The sequence below is a fragment of the Coniophora puteana genome, assembly GCF_000271625.1.
Source record: "Coniophora puteana RWD-64-598 SS2 unplaced genomic scaffold CONPUscaffold_7, whole genome shotgun sequence".
NCBI lineage: Eukaryota > Fungi > Basidiomycota > Agaricomycetes > Boletales > Coniophoraceae > Coniophora > Coniophora puteana.
Window position 1 is genome coordinate 1,480,233 of NW_006913059.1, and position 17,155 is coordinate 1,497,387.

Consider the following 17,155-nt stretch of genomic DNA (forward strand, 5'->3'; position numbering starts at 1 on the left):
ATCGTTGCATCGTGATCCGGCCCTACTTACTTCGAAATAAGCGGCGGATCGTCGGAGTGAGCTACAGACAACAACGAACGCATCGACTACTGTATAGCATTCCGTCGATGTCAGTTCAGTCACATGCTGTACTCACTTCGAAGGGATATAAAGCCCTCTCTTGTCTGGGCAACCTCGACTAGTGACTCATCATCATCCATCACTCCCGTCCATAAACGCATTATTTCGACTCTTGTTGAAGGTTCTACATTCTCTTGCTACTCCGTAACCTCTCGCTTGATAATGATGGCTCGGTAAGTGTCAGTTTAGCATGACACCTTTCGTAAGGTACCGATATCAGCACACACATCAGGAAACAACGTATACATAGATGCCCTTTTTGCCACTATATCGCGAAGCAGAAGCGCAACCTCGACGCCCACAAGGCCACTCAGTAAGTGCTCGAGGTCTACTAACACTATTCACAGCCACTTGACAGTAGACCAATATAGTACCGGAGAGAAACCACACGTTTGCCCAACCTTACAATGTGGACGTGCTTTTGGTGACCCTTCTGCCCTCATTCGCCATCGTAAGGCCATTCATAAATACGAGGCCAAACCTCGTCGGAGAAATCTGTCGGGTCATGGGTTCCCGCCGTATATGCGGCACGCGACGACCTCTCAGCTGGAGGAAGACCTATCGTCCCTACGCCCAGATTTGGGCAGTCAAACGTGTAGTCCATCTACGTCGACAACATCACTGTCGAATACTTCGGACTTCCAGTTTCTCCAACAACCACTCCTTGGCGATCAGCCAGGATTAATTTCAACGAACCAACTATTTCCGGAGACATTGTACACTTTCTCAGCTACATCAGTTTCCCCTCATGACCACTCGCTTTCTGCTTCTGATTTTTCTACCTTTGCAGCGGGTGGCGCAAGCAATCTCCTGTACGATAGCCGCAGTTGTGACGGCGATCCATCTCATCAGCCTTTACCACAAGGCCCATTTGGTTCTTTCTCGACTCACTCATCCACTGCGTACCCACCTCTTCAGAGCAATGGGTATCAAGGAGATGCTGTCGCGGATTACTTCGATAACATGCAAGCACGTGGTGCATTTGAGTGCAGCACCGAGATTAATAACTACTCCCGGAATAGCTTCGAAGACACTTATTGGGGACCTAGTCAGGGTCATCAACAGTAAGCGGGCATTAATGCTTTTGAGTGTTACCATTCCGTCGGCTCTTGTCATTAATTTTTTTTCTTTCATGATCACCTTCTTTCGATATGCCATACTAATCCCTTCTCCGCATGCTTTCGTTGCGAATAATATGCTTCTTCCATATCGCTAATTATAGTTGTCATTTCTCGGAGCATACTTGGCCCACCATTCTCCCGGAAATCCTTACTGTACGTTCTATTTCGTAGCTGCCACACTTTTAGTTATACCACCTATTTATTTATCCCACATATTTATTACTGTTTTTAACAAGATAGTGACCTATGAATATGTCCTATGCCATGTCACAATAAAATACAAGCGAGAGAAAACCCAGACACTGGGAAAACTGCATTGACGAGATGTTTTATCCATGATCCGCCAGCGCTCGAAGAACAATGTACGGTGTACGAGTTTGCGTTGGAGTTGATGATAGAGACTGCGCAAACCCAAAATCAAAGTTTGCTATCGAGCTGTGGCTGCGCTGTGAGTAGCAACATTCGATAAGCTGGGTGTTGTTGACGTGAGCCCTTGAGCACCCCCCGAACATTGGACCTTGAGGCCAGAAAAACGATGCCGAATCCAGTGACACTGCCTGAGTGTTTGCCATCTTTGGAGGATATGTGCCTTGAAGGCGTTGCTAATGGACACGACTTGTAGATGGAACTTTCTGTTTGTTCCAGGCCGCTTACCGACAAAGTTAACTTGCAGGTCTACGTCGATGAAGTAGGCGTAGACGAGTGAGCCACGACGCCTGATCGAAATATCTGCCACGAGGCGTGACAGGCGCCCATGCGCATGTCCGTTATTAACGGCGGGATCTTTCTGTGGATCGGATTCGGTCCGAAGCTGCGATATCAAGTTCTTCATGGCAGAGGCAATGCACAACCATCGTGACATGCTATCGCTTATCCGCCGAGAATTGGATGCACCACAACATGATGTCTCTGAAAAAGGCGAGAATGAACCAGATGATCGTTCGAGATGCTGTAACACTGGAACTTCCAAGAGCCTGATCATCACGGACGGACCAAGGGGCGGGGTACGCGTGAAAGTAGAGGAATGGATCAGACGGAGAAAGTTAACGCGGGGCCCCAAAACAACGGGGCCTCGTGCATCTACATCATTTTTATCTACCTTCTCGCGTTCGAGTCCCTGGATCGGCCCATTCTGCAAAGAGGTGTCCAACGAAGGGGTCGAGACTATTCGGTTTTCCGTTTTCGTCGCGACCAACTCTTTCCCGCGAACCATCGAGTTCGCGTATGCTACTTCTCGTGGAAGGTAAAGAGCCGATCCGGCTGGGACATTTCTAGGCGCCAGTGCACATTACACACGGGTGATGTTTTGGCTATGTACCCATGCCTTCACCGGCAAACTGGCTCACCGGGGTTCCACGTGTTGTACTCCGTCAATATTTGATCGTAAGGATCAGGCACAGGAGCAAAATAGGTGTAGATCAGGAACCAAATCTTCATCCGAGGTTCAAAGGCCTAGAGATGCTGTATAAGAGACTCAGGCTGGTAGGTTCGAGCCGATGGTGGTTTTGAGAAGGTGTTGACAATGTTGCCGCATGGACAAGCTAGCTGCCTGCCGCTGCGGAGACTGTGACGTTGCCGCGGATGCATTATCGGTGGTGAAGTATAGAGTGGATTGAGGTGAAAGCGTTTAGCACTGAAATGGCTAGATGCGAGAGGTGCCAGTCCTGTCAGTGGCGATCCTCGAGGACATTATTCTCGCCGGCACGATGAAGTATATGGAGTTCCGAGTCGAGCGGTTCGAGCATTGGCGAGCGTTACAAAGCCCTTTGTACGTGATAGATACACTCGCGGACCTAATCTATCAAGCACAAGTGTAGGCATCGCCGTGAAACCGCCGTTGTTCACGCGTCTGCCTACAATGGTCGCTAACCCTCCAAAGTCAGTTTTGTTGGAACCGGATTCTTCAGCAGTTATTGGCGGTATACGCAAACAGACACTTTCTAATTGTCTTCCTTCTCCAATATCTACCTATAGACAACCTCGAGGAGACTAAATGAAGAGATGAATGGATGGTCACTTTAGAGACTGCTGCAATCATGAGTGTCCACCTGTGTCCACCAATATCACTCAGAAGAGCCGACCGAAGGTGAACTGTCCACAGCTGTCCACCCAATTTAAGTTCAGTTCGAGCCCCGGGTGGACAGGGGATGAACTTACGGGTACAGTAGTGGGAGCTCCTTCCTGACCAAAAGTGACTGGAGAAGATGGCGACTCGGACACAATCACGACATGAGTTTCTTTCCGAACACGAATGTAGGATACGAGACCAGGCTAGAGTCGGATGACAAGGCTTCGAGTTTCCGAGTCACCAACGGAAACCAAAGCGGCCAAAAAAAAATCATTGCAAAATGCCCAACATTTAGCGCCATCTATGCGAGCTAACCTGATCCAAGGAAAAGCAAGATATTCGAGAACTCGTTTTTTGAAGGAGAACAAATTTCCAACCGACGACCGAGAAAATCATTACCTATTCGATGAGACGGTGAGACAAAAATGAGACAAAAAAACGACTCTAAAAAGTTGAAGAAATGCCTTCATCTCAGGGCGAAAACAATGACCATGCTTAGGAGCACAACCTACAACTGATGTCAATTCAAAAGGCAGGCGGGAGTTCCCCGCCCATGCGTCCGTATTGCGATGTGTTACTATTACGTAGAATAATCGAGTTCATGATGAGGTTATCGTCCTATGGAGAGAACGTACATAGGTCCGTCAGATAGCAAAGAGCAAAGCACAGCGAAATGCACCGTCCGGAGATGCGGGGTATCCACAGTTCCACCGTGCCCAGCACAGAGCGCCTAAAATCATCCAATTGCTCAGGACCCAGCCGACGCATCCTGATCGACAGACGCCGTCGTCGTCTGCCCCGACTCGGCCACCGCCTTCTCCTCCACACTGGGGTGCGCTGCCTCCCACTCCTTGAGCGCGACCTCAAAGTGCTCCCACACGGCCTGGCCGAGATGCATCCCACCGAGTTCGTTGTCGTTCGGCGGCGGGTTCACCCCGGGATCGCTGTCCTTGGCATCGGCGTCTACGTCTGCGTCTGGTGGCGGGGGCGCGATGGGGAGCGGCAGGTTCACGACCGCGCACTCACGGTAGAGCGCGCCGGGCTTGAGGATCTCCTCGGGCCGGAGGTCCGATGTGGCGGCGGCGACGGGGTCGCTCGCGCCTGCGCCGCCGGGGTTGGCTGCGGCGTGGGCCATGGCGCGGGGGGATTTGAACGGGGTGGGGAGGAAGAGAACGTGGAGAATGGATTGAACGGCTGACGTAGTGGATTTGGCGAAGAGCCAGAGGAGGGGCTGGAGGAGGATGTACCTGATTTCGTTTCGTTGCTCGGTTAGCGAGGGGTGCAGAAGGATAAGGAGGGTGGTACACACAGGATGGTCCCAAGCTTCGATTGGGGCCCTTCGCTGGCCCTAGAAGCACCCAAAAGCGGTGCTACGGTGTCCAACCTGCTGATCCCGGGGCAGACGGAGACGGAGACGATGTTGCTCTTCTGCAGCTTATCTGACACAACGTGCACGGTCGGCTCGTCTGTCTTGGGCACCTGACCGGCGTTCGGTAGTGCGTCGAGCACGCGCTGGAGGTGTCGAACGTACACCGACATCTGCAGCGCACGCCAGCCCTCCTGGCCCAACAACCCCTTGGGAATCTTCGCAGGCGCTGATGGGGTGGAAGTAGAGAAGAGGGAGGATGCGGCGGCGTAGAAGGGATTGACGACACTGACGATGCGGATGTCGCGCTCGACGGGCGCCACGAGAAGAACGGGCAACAGGAGAGTGATGATCAGGAACGTGGCCAATGACGCAGCCTTTCTTTCGTCTTCCAGCGCCTCTGCCCACGACTTCCCCGATCTCCTCGCTTGCCCTGAGCTCGGCGCTCCCGTTGATGCTAGCCCTGCATTTGTAGTGGACAAGAGCGAGCCGCGCTGTGCGTATTCATGTACAAAGACTATTCCGTCAAGGCGTTGTTCTTGGCCCGTGAGGAAGCGCGTGCAGAAGGCGCGTATCGAGGGCGGAGAGGAGAGGTCACATTCCTCGGCGTATATTTGCTCGTTGGAGGTCGTTTGTCGTAGTACCGAGACTAAAAGGTCGATTTCGGGCGCATTGATGGGCTTAGGAGAAAGTGCGATGATGTGTGCACCGCGTGCGGCGAGCTGCTCTAAGAGCGTTATGCCAAGCGGAGTAAAACCTCCCTGTATGCGTCATGAGCTGGTAATCGGCAGTAACGGGCAAAGACGACGTACTGTAACGAGGAATATCCGACCGTGCATGTCGCGGTCGCGTGTTGTCCTGCGTCCTTGAGAGACGACGCGTGTAATGAGGACGACTGCGACAGCAACGACGACATGGAGGTAGTACGTCGACGGGAGGAGTTTGTCGACAGCCGCCAGTGTTAACTTGAGGACCATCTTGAGCCACGTTGGGCCACCGACTGGCCTGTGAGGTTGCGGAAGGCGGAGGAAAGGGAGGAAGGGAGATGGATGGAGGCGAGTGTGATGACATTCAAGATGTTAGTAAAACTGCTACTGTGAGAAACAGCCAAAAGTAATCTGACGCGCGCCGCGTCCCCTCCTCTGATCTCCCCTTCTCCTCGTCCCGACTCCCCAGCCATGTCTCTCAAGGTTCCAAAATCAAACAATCTCCAGCTCTTCAAGGACGGGTACAAGGTGAGCTCATGTTGCGCAAATCATCGTGGCCGGATCTCAATGATGGATTACAGCACACGCAAGGCCTTGAAGATGCCGTCCTCCGCAACATCCAGGCTGTGGCAGAGCTTTCAGACGTCGTTCGAACAAGCTTTGGTCCAAATGGTGGGCTATGTTGTGCACATCTCCGTCGCACAAAATAACGCTACTCCACAGGTCGGAATAAGCTTTTGATCAATCACCTTGGCCGATTGTTCGTCACATCCGATGCAGCCACAATAATACGGGAGATCGAGGTTGTCCATCCAGCAGCTAAACTACTCGTCATGGCATCTCAAGCGCAGGAGACAGAGGTACGCCTGTCCCTGGCCTTCTTAAATGTTTGATGTTGACTAAACGCCACCAGATGGGCGACGCGACCAACACCGTTCTCATCCTCGCTGGCGAACTTCTCAAGAAGTCAGAACAACTTCTCCTTCTCGGCCTCGTACCTAGTGAAGTAATCAAGGGCTATGAACTCGCATGCGCAAAAGCTCTTGAGGAGCTCGAAAGTGCGTGTTCTCTATGTCTACCCGATGCCTGCCGTGTTAATCGACGGATAGATCTCTCGACGTCAAGCCTCCCATCACCACTAACCGCTTCCACCCTCGCCGACGCGGTCAAGCCTGCGATCGCATCAAAACAGTACGGCTTCGAGGACATGCTCTCAGCCCTTGTTGCTGAGGCAGCACTCGCTGTGATGCCGAATGACCCCAAGAACTTCAACGTCGATAACGTGCGCGTCGTCAAGATCATGGGTGGAAGTCTTGAAGGAAGTAGAGTCGTTCAGGGTATGGTCTTCGGCCGTGAGCCGGAAGGTGCGTATTACCCCTTATTACGCGGTAGCTTTACTTGCCCTAACGAGCATAACAGGCCTCATCAAAAAGGTCACCAAGGCCAAAGTCGCAGTGTTCACAAGCGCTCTAGATATTGCGCAGACCGAGACGAAGGGAACCGTGCTGCTCAAGAACGCCGAGGAGATGCTCAATTTCACCCGCGGCGAGGAGCAACACCTCGAAAAGGTGCGCTACCCCATCACACTTCATCGCACCCTCTGCCCTTCCCATTTCCTATCTCTCTGGCGTAAGCAAATTTCAAACTAACGCACGAAGCAGATCTTCAAAGAGATCGCAGACTCGGGCGTCAAAGTCATCATCGCCGGCTCCTCCATCGGCGACCTCGCCATGCACTACCTCAACCGGTTCAACATCGCCGTCCTCAAGGTCCTCTCCAAATTCGACCTCCGCCGTGTCTGCCGCGTCGTTAACGCGACGCCCCTCGCGCGCGTCGGCGCGCCCACGCCCGAGGAAGCCGGCTTCATCGACGTCTTCGAGACGACCGAGATCGGCGGCGACCGCGTCACGGTCCTGCGCCAGCTCGGGCCCAACGAAGACGGCTACGACGGCACCGCGGAGCGCGCGCGCACGGCGACGATCGTGCTGCGCGGCGCGACGGCGAACAGGCTCGACGATCTCGAGCGTGCGATAGACGACGGCGTGAACGTGATCAAGGCGCTGATCAAGGACCCGCGGCTCGTGCCCGGCGCGGGCGCGACGGAGCTCGCGCTCGCGCGCAAGGTCGATGCGTACGGCTCTGGGCTGAAGGGCCTTGCGCAGCACGCGGTGAAGCGGTATGCGCAGGCGCTCGAGGTTATCCCGCGCACGCTTGCGGAAAACGCGATGGGCGGCGCACAGGGGAACGAGGTGCTCACGAAGCTGATGGCGAAGCACAGCGAAGAGGGCGGTCATGTTTGGGGCGTCGATGTCGAGGTGCGTCCCGTTCATCTGAATGTTTTACTTTCATAGCGCTGATGAGCGTGGGGCATCAGTCGGAAGATGACGGGACGCTCCAGGCGACGCAACATGGCATCGCAGACCCGCTCGCCGCCAAGGCATGGGCGATCCGCCTCGCGACCGAGGCTGCCGTCTCCGTGCTTAGCGTCGACGCGATCATCATGAGCAAGCCCGCAGGCGGACCCAAAGTCCCGCAGCAGTCGGGCAACTGGGACGAGGATTAGGTGCAGCCAGATGTCCATTCGTAATCGCTTCCTCTGCCCATCGGTTGGCTTTGCTATGATGACAGCGTCAAATTACTATAGTAGTGCTATTAAGTACGTGCTGAAATGACTAGAATTGCTCTAGGACACAGGCGAGAACGAATAGAGGCAGATATGCAGAGGCAGACAGGCGACGATCGATAGCGGGAGGCACGCAGACAACACGTGTAAGGAGAGGCTGGTGAAAGAGTGCACACAGGTCCGTGGCGCCATAACGGCGAGTCCTTGTCCATTGGTGCAGAAGTTCCAAAGAAAACAAAGAGAAAGAAGGGAAAGCTAGCAAGAAAAGAAAGTCCCGGATGCATCGATGAAAGGATCATGAATGGATGGATGGTACTAGACTAATAGTACAACGCATAAGTTAGCGACATTAAGGTAATAAAGCGGGTGAATTTAACGACGTGATCATAAGCTCTGAGCGTCCGTAGCGCGTTCTCGTCAACGGGGTATATCAACGTGAGTTTTTTCTTCTTTGTCTTCTTCCTAAGTACTGCTGCCGGCCAACGGATGGTCCGAGGTGGATGATATATCCGAGATGGGCAGGTTCTCCTCGTCTTCCTCGTCCTCCTCCACGATCGGCTCGTCGATCTCGAGCTCCTCCTCTTCGCCGTCGGGGTCGGCCTCGATTTCGTCGTCGAAAATGACGTGATACTACGATGGATGGTGAGCACGCTGTTCAGGAGGAATGGTTCGATAGCCAATGACGGATACTCACATGGGAGATCAATGCCTTCACCAGCTTGTTGGCATGCCCCATGTTGCTCAGGATCAGCGAAAAATCATTTTGCGGCGCGCGAAGCAAATTGGGGCTGAAAACGATGGCGAGAGCTTCCGCGCTCATCTGGTTGCGGTCCTCAAAGTCGGTCACCCTGAATAAGCGTTCAGTCATGAATAAAAGTCATGAATAATGAGAAGACGGACTTGTCCAAGTGCTCCACGACCCTCTTGACAAGGTCAAAGTTAGCTTGAGGAAGGCTCCGCACAACGCCTCGGATGGCCAAGAGGCGATTGTTAAGGTTTTCGAGCTCTGACGCGTCATTCGTTAGCTACATACATCTCTCAAACTTGATTTTGAACGACACCCACTAACGGCCTCGATGAGGGAAAAGTAGAACGAAGGCGGAAATATAGGTTCTGGTAGATATCGGAACCATTGCTTGACAAGATCGCAGACGGCGTGGATGTCCGATTCGGACATGTTGGGGGTCTCTCCTATAACATGCAATTGTAAGTTATCGTAGTCAGGGGCCAGTACGAGATCAGGCACTTACCTCTGTTACAAGCCTCGCGAAGGCCGTTAATCTCAGAGGCAGCACCGGCGATACGGTCTGGGCACGACGCCGTTAGTCAACCACACGTTTTAAGGTCAGTAACGAGCTCACAGATCCCAACTTCGGTCAAACCACGGTTCTCTACTTCTGTCAAGCAGCGCTCCATGACTGAAGGAATTGTCCCAGGTTCGACCTCGCCTCCTCCAGCCTCGCGACGCAAAAGGTAATCTAACGAAACACCAAACACTGCAATCCAATCAGTGCCCAACATCACCATCGTCAAGAAAACGTAATCATTACCTGCTCTCGGATCACGCAACGACGCCCCAGTAGCCGCCGTATGCAGGTGATCTGACAACTGCGGCTTCGGCGAGTTGCCCAAGTACGTCAAGCGGCGCGATGCCGCCGTCTTAGACACCTGCCTGATCTGATCCATCCACTTGTTCATCTCTGCCCGTGTCATCGCCTGCAGGATGTAGTGCCCGCCGTCCTCGGTGTCGAGCTGGAACGTAAACGAGCGCTCGTTGTTCACGAACTGCGCGACCTTGGCGTCGACGACGCTGATCACGAGCGATGGCTTGCCCGACGGCGCGAAGTCCAGTTCGGCGGGCGTCCTCTTCACCGTGGGCATGGTGCTATCCGTGAACGCGCTAGATATGGGCCGCATGAGCTGGAAGAACGCGGAAGAGTAGCTCTTCTTGTTGCGGTGCTGCTTCTGTACCTGTGACAACGGCTGCTTTGCGCGCATCGCCCGGTTCAGGTTTTCGTCGCGCCGCTCCATCCGCTGCATCTCGTGCTTCTTATCCTTGGCAAGACGCTCGTAGATGCCCCTGTCGCGCTTGTTCTTCTCCTGCTGCAGTGCGACAAGCCTGCTGAATGGTTTCACTTTTCGGGCGGCAGATCCGGATGTACTCCCGCCGAGGGCCTCGCGCTGCGCATCGTCCTTGATAACGCGAGGATCAAGCTGAATACCAATAGCTTCCCGCTCGATGGCGTTGAGCCTCTCGAAGTCTCGTCGATCTGGTTCCTCTGTGCTCTGGCGAGACGTCTTCAGTCCAGGCAGAGATAACGTGTTCAGGAGCAGGTCGCAAAGGTGTCTGGTAACATCGCCTTAATCAACCCACGCCGATACAGCATCAAATAATCAAACCTACCTCCGTTTATCGAAGTTGATGATAGAGCTCGTGCTCCCTCCGGTCGGAGGAACAGTATTCGGCACACTGTTCACCTCGAGCACACGCTCCAGGATCCAGCTCACGTCCACAAGCAACGACCCCGCAGACGTGTTCACATTCTGGACAGAAGGCTTCGCCATCAAATCAGCGAGCGTCTCGCGCTGCGCGCCACGCATGCCCGCGACGGTTTGCCACGCGCGAGCGTGCATCCGGCTCTCGGGACTGATCGCAGCCGAGGTGACAACCGCCTCGACGAACGAACGCACACACGCCTGCTGGACGGTGCCGGGCATCATTGGGCTGCCCACGTAGCTCCGCATGCGAGCGATCTCGATAGCCTGCAGGAATAGCTCCATCCGCTTTGAGCGTTGGCTGAGGCCGATGCGGGGCGCCACTATCCGAGAGATGAGCCACCGTCGGAGGATGTTAAACGCGCGTATGCAGCTCCGGACGCCGGGTGGGAGGAGCTTGTATATCGATTCCTGGGAAAGCTCCGAGACCAGCGGCGACGGCTCGATCTCCAAGAGATACGAGTTGAGCGTCTGAATCTCCAGGTCTTCTGAGTTGTTGATATCGCGCGTAATGAACCACCCAGTGCGATCTGCCATTTGGACTTCCAATATGTCAGCGGTGATGAACAGATCCTATAACAAAGGATCAGGAGACGAGGCGATGAGCGGGATTAGACACGGTACCTCTTCAGTGATGTTGCTGTACGCGGCCAGTCCTAGCGTATTGAGATTATCCACAAGCTCCTCTGCAGACATCCTGTCCACATCCGGCGGCTGACTCCCGAACCCAGGTCCCTTTGTAGACGCGACGAGGGAGCGTGATCTTGACAGCAGCGCCGACGTCGGCGGACGCATAATATGCGACCTAAACACGTTCAGCGTTGCCTTCCTCTTCTCCTCGATACCGTCCAAGGCCTTCTGCACAGCTTGAACCTCGTCCTCGTCGGACGTGTCGTACGCTGGCTTGGTGTCCGCCGAAGGCGAGCCGAGGAAGCCCTCCATACTCGCATAGAGCTGCGGGTCGTCGAGACAATCCTGGGTACCGCCACCCGAGACAAGCCACTCCTTGAGAATTTCGAGGATCTCCGAGCGCTTACGTAGCGCGACGAGCGGATCAACACCAAGCGCCTTGCTCGCATATCGCTTGCGAATCAACTAACACCAGCCCCATCCACGTCAGCGCGGCTCCTCCATTGCATCTATTCACTGAAAGAAACGCACCTCAAAAAGCACCACCGGCGTGACAAAGCTCCTGTACACATTCCACCACACCCGCGCGTACTCCTTATGATCCACGACCAGCTCCCGCGCCTTGCCCTCCGTGAGCGACGTCTCCCCATTATCGTCCGACACGCTCGCGCTCACGCCCTGCAGGCCGTGAATGAGAATATGCACGAGCCGCTCGAGCGTGCCGCCCTTGACCATCGCGCGTATCGGCTTCTCCGTCGGCGCCTCACGCAGCGTCGCGATGCTCGGTCGCGCCGTGAGCGACGGCAGCGAGCTCCGCCGCGTCGTGCTGCTCGAGCGCCGCTCGCCCGACGGGTTCAGCGGCTGGTTCGAGCCTGAGCGCACGCGCACGGATGGCGCGCGGCCCATCCCCGGCTGCTTCGACGGGGCAGGTGAGGGATGGTCGCCCTCTTCGACGACTGTGCTGGGCGGGCGCGAGGGTGCACGCGACGCGGGCCGAGACGGGCCGGAGTCGAGGTCGTTAGGCACAACGAGGACGAGCTCGCCGTCGTAGATCGGTATTGCCGTTCCGCGCGAATCTGCGTCTCCGAGGATAGACAGTCTCGAAAGGCCCTTGAGCCCGATACCTGCGCTGCCCACGTTTGACAAACTCGCGTCAACGCCGTGCAAATGCTGGAGATCCTGTAAGTTGAGGGACTGAGGTCCACTGTCGAGTCGATTCCGCCAGAGCTGCGCACGGTCAACGAGCGTGATGGTCGGCAGTGGCTCAGGGAAGAGCAGAGGTACAAGAGGATGACAGTTGAGATAGAACCCGCTTTGCGGATTCGACGCCGTCCAGAAATGCGGTTCGAACAACCCCTTGCGTCTCGGCTCCGCTGCAAACGACAGCGACATGAACTGGTCCACTCTGCAAACACACCACCACCCGCAACATCAACGCAAGCACTCCCCGCGCGAACAAAACCCACGCACCGCTGAAACTTCACCGCCATATTCCTCTGCGCAGACCTCCCCTCCGCACAGTCCTTCCAGAACCCAAACAACCTCGCCACATTCTGGCTCATCTCCGGCTCCCCGCTCAGCGCCCTCGGACACATCCCAAACCGCGTCCTCAGACCTTCAAAGATCGCCCTCGCCTCCACAAGCGGACCCACCATCCAGCTGCCTCCCTCGACACCATCCCCTTCCTGCTCATCCTTCGCCTTGCCCCCATCGCACCTCGCCCGCTCCATCGTCTCCCTCAGCCTCCACCGCACATCCCCACCCCACGGCGTCACAACACCCATCTCCCCGCTCTCCCCACTCTCCCCACTACCACCGCCGCCAAAGCACGCCGCCGTCTGCGCCCACGCCTCGACAGCCACAACCGCCTGTCGATCCGCGCGCTTCCACGCCTTACCCAGCCTCGCCACAGGCCGCGCACACAGCGCCGCGCAGATCGCGCCCCACGACGCGCCGTCGCCCGCCGCGCGGCAGATCTCGCCGATGCGTGCCCAGATGGACAGCACCTCGGAGCGCGAGTGCGTGCGCGACGCCTGCGCCTGCGCCGCAACGGAGGACGTGCGGCTGTCCTTCGTCGGCGAGTGTCCCCCGCCGCTGTCCGACGGAGCAAGCGAGCTGGAGGTGGGCATGGAAGAACCAGCATACGTCCCGTCCGCGCCGAGAACCTGCAGCAGCACGAGCCGCGTGAGCCAATGCGGATGCTCGTCGCTCCCAAACAGCGAGCCCGAGCTCGCAACACCGCTCCCTTCCCCTTCTCCTTTCTCTCCCCTACTCCTCCCCTCACCCACCCACGCGCCCATCTCATCCACCTTGCCTTCCCCCTTCTCCTTCCCAGACGCACTCTTCACCGCCTCATCAACACCCAACACAGCGCCCACCGTCAGCTCCTCCGGCACCCCACACACCAGCGCCTCACGATGAAACACGCCCAGACTCGCAGCAATCAGCTGCGGATCGACCATCGCGAGCACCTCCCGCGTCAGCCCGTCCCGCGCGAGCATCGTCCACGCGCGGTGCGCGCTCTCGCTGCTGCCCCCGCCGAACGGGTTCTGCGGCCTCTGGTGATGAGGCTTCGAGGCCGAGTTTGAGCTTGAACTTGACCCCAGGGGTGGCGGCTGCATGCGGGACGACCCAGCGGGCGACGGAGGCTGCTGTGGCGGTCGCTGACTCGATGTAGACGATCTTGACTGCGATCCCTGTTGCTGGTGCAGAGGCACACCAAGCTGCGCGCCCGTAGCCGCCGACAGCGAGCTCGGCACCGAAGGCGGCGGCGTCGCCAGTCCTGTTGATGTGGCCGTTGTAGCTTCTGCCCTTGTCGTTGTCGCTGTTGTCATACCACCACCACTAGCCATCGATGGCCCAAGCGCCTCCATAAGCGACGCCATCCGCCCACTAGTATCCACACCGCCACCAGGGCGCGGCGAAAACGTCCCCACATTCGGCGACGCCATGTCCGCGAACGCTCTCCCTCCGTCTCCGGCAGCAGCAAAGCTCGGGTTTGGACTGGGCGCAAAGATCGCCTGTGTCGACTCGCTCTTGGGCATCCCTGGTAGTCTTGCCGTTGTGTCGTCCGCCAGCTTAGAACTTGAACTTGAACTTGAACCTGCACCCAAATCCGAACTTGCAGCAGGAACCGTATCCCGCACCCAAGCATCCCACACAGCACCCTCCACAGGCTGCCCATGCAAGTGCACATACTCGCGCGCGATCCACCCCACACGGCACACCGCGAGCGTCTTCTCGCCTTCGTCCGCCGCACCAGAGATATAATTCGTGCAGCAGCGCATGAGCTCGCTCTCGAATCTTGCGCGCCCCACGAGAATTGGCAAGGACAGCAAAATGGTCGTCGCGAACTCGTTAGCGCGCGCTTCGTTGTCGATGTTGTTGGTGGTCGTGGTGGCTCCACCGCTGCCAGTGGCGTCTTGTGCACTCGCCGTCGTCTCCTGCTCGGTCTTCTGAAAAGTAGTCGCAAACACCGCCTCATGCACCAGCGCCTCAAAGCTCCCCTTCTCCACACCCGCACCCGTGCCCTCACCAACAATCAAATCCGGATGCGTCCTCCTCCCCCAATACGCCCTCTTCTTCCTCGCCGATGCACTCACCCCGTCCTCCCTTCTACCCTGATTCGACCTCCCTCCTCCTGCATCCCCAACCCCAGCCCCTGCGGTACCGCCGTCCGCATCCTCCTCAGCAGCAACAATCTCCGTCGGAAAAAGCTCCTTCACACCCACCGCCCGATCCCCAGGCGGCTTATAGAAATACAACTTCGTCCCCTTCAACTCCGCCTTCGCAGGCTTCCACCCTTTACTCAGATTCAACGCCGCCCCTCCGCCTGCCGCTCCGCCGCCTGCACCCGCCCCTGCACCGCCACCGCCACTGGCACCGCCACCCCACATCGTGCTCTGCCTATAATGCGCGAGCGGCGTGTACGATGACGACGAAGACGAGGATGAATCCGGCAGCCGATTGAGAAACCCCGCCCTATACACAATCTGCGACGCGCGGCGCGCGTCCCTTGCGCTGAACGCGCCGCCGCCGTCGAGCGGGGACACGTCGAGCTCGGGTGCGATAGGCGGGGAGAGCAGCGCCGGATTGTTCGCGTTGGCGTTGGGCGCTCCTCCTAGCGGGGGCCTCGCGCCTGTCGAAGGCCTCGCAGCAGCAGGCGTAACGTGTCCATGCGCGTTGAACTCGGTTTGCGTGGGCGGCGCGGACAGCGGTTGCGCAGCCGCTGCGCCCATGGCAAACGGGAACATGCCGCGGCCCATGCCCGCTGAGATCTTGCGCTCGCGTTCCCTCGGCGAGTCCTCGCCCCCGCCCCCGCCCCGCTCGTACTGGGAGTTACCGGATCCTTTGCGCTTCGGGCTCGTCGGAAGGAGATTGGGCAGCTTGGGAGCAGAGAGCTTGGACGCGATGCGCGGTGCGAATGCATGCTGCTGTTGCTGCTGCTGCTGCTGCTGCTGTTGCTGCTGCTGCTGAGCCGTCGTCGCAACCTGCGTCGTCTGTGCGCGCGGCGGAAGCGAATACGCCGGTTCAGGAACAGGCGCTGAGATCGGCAACGGCAGCATCTCCGCCGGAGGCGACGACACCGAGATGGATATCGCAGACTGCAGCGGCGCATCGTCGTCGTCATCTTCATCGTCAATAGCATGTTCAGGCGGGCTGGACGAGAGCTGGATACCCGTGACGAGCGAGGGAAACGGCACGCTCCGGCCGATCGGTCTCGGCGCTACCGTCGACGCGCCCAGCTCCTGCCCGGGCATCGGAAGAGTAAAGCTCGGGCTCGGCGCCAGATCCACGCGCGGCGGGCCCGCGCCAGATAAAGAGGTAGACGCCGAAATCGACATGGCGGGGTGCATCGTCGCGCTGCTGTTGCTTCTGTTCCTGTACTCGTGCACACGGTGCTGGAAATGCACATCGGCTCCACCGCTTTCGTCCATTGTAAGACTGGTGAGATCGTCCGCGGACCGCGACCAGGCCTTGCGCTGCAGATTTCGCAGGTCGCCAAGGGCCGCGCCGCCCGGGCGCAGTCTTTCAGGGGACGAGGTCTCCGAGCCGGGTGACCTGGGCTGGAAGTGGGCGGAGAGGTCCATCGACTTTTTCTGCGGGAGCGAAAGGTCCATCACGGATCTGCGAACGAAACATGGGCGCGGATGCACGGTCAGCGATCAATGAAGCGACGAACTCCGAGCCAAATGAAGGGGCGATGAAGGTGTGATGAGGAACAAGAGTCCATCGGGGACGGCGGTAGCGGTGCCTAACGCCGGGTCACGAAAGGAGGATCGGAGGATGGGTATATGCGCTGCGATATGGGAAATGGGAAACAGGATAGTAGAAAGCAAATGGATACGGGCGCCGTCCGCGCACACCGCTATCAAAGAAAAGCACACTTTGGGACGCGACGCGTCCGAGGATCGGCGTCCCGAAAGAAAAGAAAGATAAAGGAGGCGTGCTCACCTGCTCGCATTGCTGCTGACGCGTGGCTCTGACTGAAAGGACGCGAGGATGGGGCGTGGATCAGTGGGGCGCGAGATCTTTGTTTTTCTCACCGGGCCGGAGCTGGTGCTCGGGCGTGAGGGCTGCTGGTCGCCACCTGCGTTGGAGCTCGAGTTGGAGGGCTTGCGACCGAACCATCGCGAGGGCTTGGAGAGGAGGTGGGTGAGGCTGGCGGATGGCGAGACGGATCTGGGCTGGGGAAATTGGAGAGACCTGGCTGGAGAGGCGGGTGAGCCACTGGAGCTGGTACCGTAGGGGTAGTTATGGGCATCGTTGGGGCTGAGGGTATTAACATTTGGCAGTACATTTTTGCGCGGGGGCATGTTGGGATTGGGTATCTGGGTGGTGGCAGCGAGAGAGAGAGAGTGGAGAGAATGAGTGGCGTGCAAGGTTCAAAGGATCGAAAAGGGGAACAGACGATGATAAGGGGTGGTGTTAAAGAGAGGACGCGATGGCTTGATCGTGGATAAGTGATTCGTATAGGAACACGTCAAAGAGAGAGAGAGAGGAGAAAGAGAAGGTGGACCTCCA

At 57.2% G+C, this 17,155-nt stretch overlaps 4 protein-coding genes across 4 annotated transcripts; 2 read left to right on the forward strand and 2 right to left on the reverse strand.

Annotated features, from left to right (window-relative positions):
- Positions 1-285: 285 nt before the first annotated feature.
- CONPUDRAFT_73697 (uncharacterized protein) lies at positions 286-3,234 on the forward strand (the record flags this gene model as incomplete). Its single annotated transcript, XM_007770925.1, has 11 exons — positions 286-293; positions 371-433; positions 468-1,184; positions 1,343-1,394; positions 1,640-1,689; positions 1,887-1,943; positions 2,053-2,484; positions 2,636-2,723; positions 2,888-3,009; positions 3,048-3,119; positions 3,216-3,234. The coding sequence occupies 11 exons, from the start codon at positions 286-288 to the stop codon at positions 3,232-3,234; spliced, it is 1,680 nt and encodes a 559-aa protein (XP_007769115.1).
- Positions 3,235-3,668: 434 nt separating this feature from the next.
- On the reverse strand, positions 3,669-5,687 carry CONPUDRAFT_125423 (uncharacterized protein). Its single transcript, XM_007771329.1, has 3 exons — positions 5,488-5,687; positions 4,619-5,436; positions 3,669-4,556 (listed from the first exon to the last, which is right to left on the reverse strand). Exons 1-3 carry the CDS (start codon positions 5,650-5,652, stop codon positions 4,058-4,060), a joined length of 1,482 nt encoding a protein of 493 aa, XP_007769519.1. The 5' UTR covers positions 5,653-5,687; the 3' UTR covers positions 3,669-4,057.
- Positions 5,688-5,839: 152 nt separating this feature from the next.
- Positions 5,840-8,079, forward strand: CONPUDRAFT_137726 (T-complex protein 1). The gene is made up of 8 exons (XM_007771330.1): positions 5,840-5,910; positions 5,964-6,054; positions 6,106-6,242; positions 6,296-6,440; positions 6,492-6,746; positions 6,802-6,950; positions 7,044-7,697; positions 7,757-8,079. Exons 1-8 carry the CDS (start codon positions 5,854-5,856, stop codon positions 7,943-7,945), a joined length of 1,677 nt encoding a protein of 558 aa, XP_007769520.1. The 5' UTR covers positions 5,840-5,853; the 3' UTR covers positions 7,946-8,079.
- Positions 8,045-16,947, reverse strand: CONPUDRAFT_166090 (uncharacterized protein; the record flags this gene model as incomplete). Its single annotated transcript, XM_007771331.1, has 12 exons — positions 8,045-8,635; positions 8,700-8,853; positions 8,906-9,011; positions 9,071-9,196; positions 9,256-9,312; positions 9,367-9,501; positions 9,556-10,352; positions 10,410-11,074; positions 11,126-11,596; positions 11,663-12,536; positions 12,602-16,258; positions 16,586-16,947. 12 exons carry the CDS (start codon positions 16,945-16,947, stop codon positions 8,468-8,470), a joined length of 7,572 nt encoding a protein of 2,523 aa, XP_007769521.1. The 3' UTR covers positions 8,045-8,467.
- Positions 16,948-17,155: the final 208 nt, after the last annotated feature.

Excerpts from the sequence above, each read along its gene's own strand:
- CONPUDRAFT_125423 (XM_007771329.1), bottom strand. The coding sequence starts at position 5,652 with ATGGTCCTCAAGTTAACACTGGCGGCTGTCGACAAACTCCTCCCGTCG. Across the intron at positions 5,437-5,487 it reads GTCGGATATTCCTCGTTACA|GGAGGTTTTACTCCGCTTGG; the intron begins GTACGTCGTCTT and ends TGACGCATACAG. Across the intron at positions 4,557-4,618 it reads TCGAAGCTTGGGACCATCCT|GTACATCCTCCTCCAGCCCC; the intron begins GTGTGTACCACC and ends AAACGAAATCAG.
- CONPUDRAFT_137726 (XM_007771330.1), top strand. The coding sequence starts at position 5,854 with ATGTCTCTCAAGGTTCCAAAATCAAACAATCTCCAGCTCTTCAAGGAC. Across the intron at positions 5,911-5,963 it reads TCTTCAAGGACGGGTACAAG|CACACGCAAGGCCTTGAAGA; the intron begins GTGAGCTCATGT and ends GATGGATTACAG. Across the intron at positions 6,747-6,801 it reads CTTCGGCCGTGAGCCGGAAG|GCCTCATCAAAAAGGTCACC; the intron begins GTGCGTATTACC and ends CGAGCATAACAG.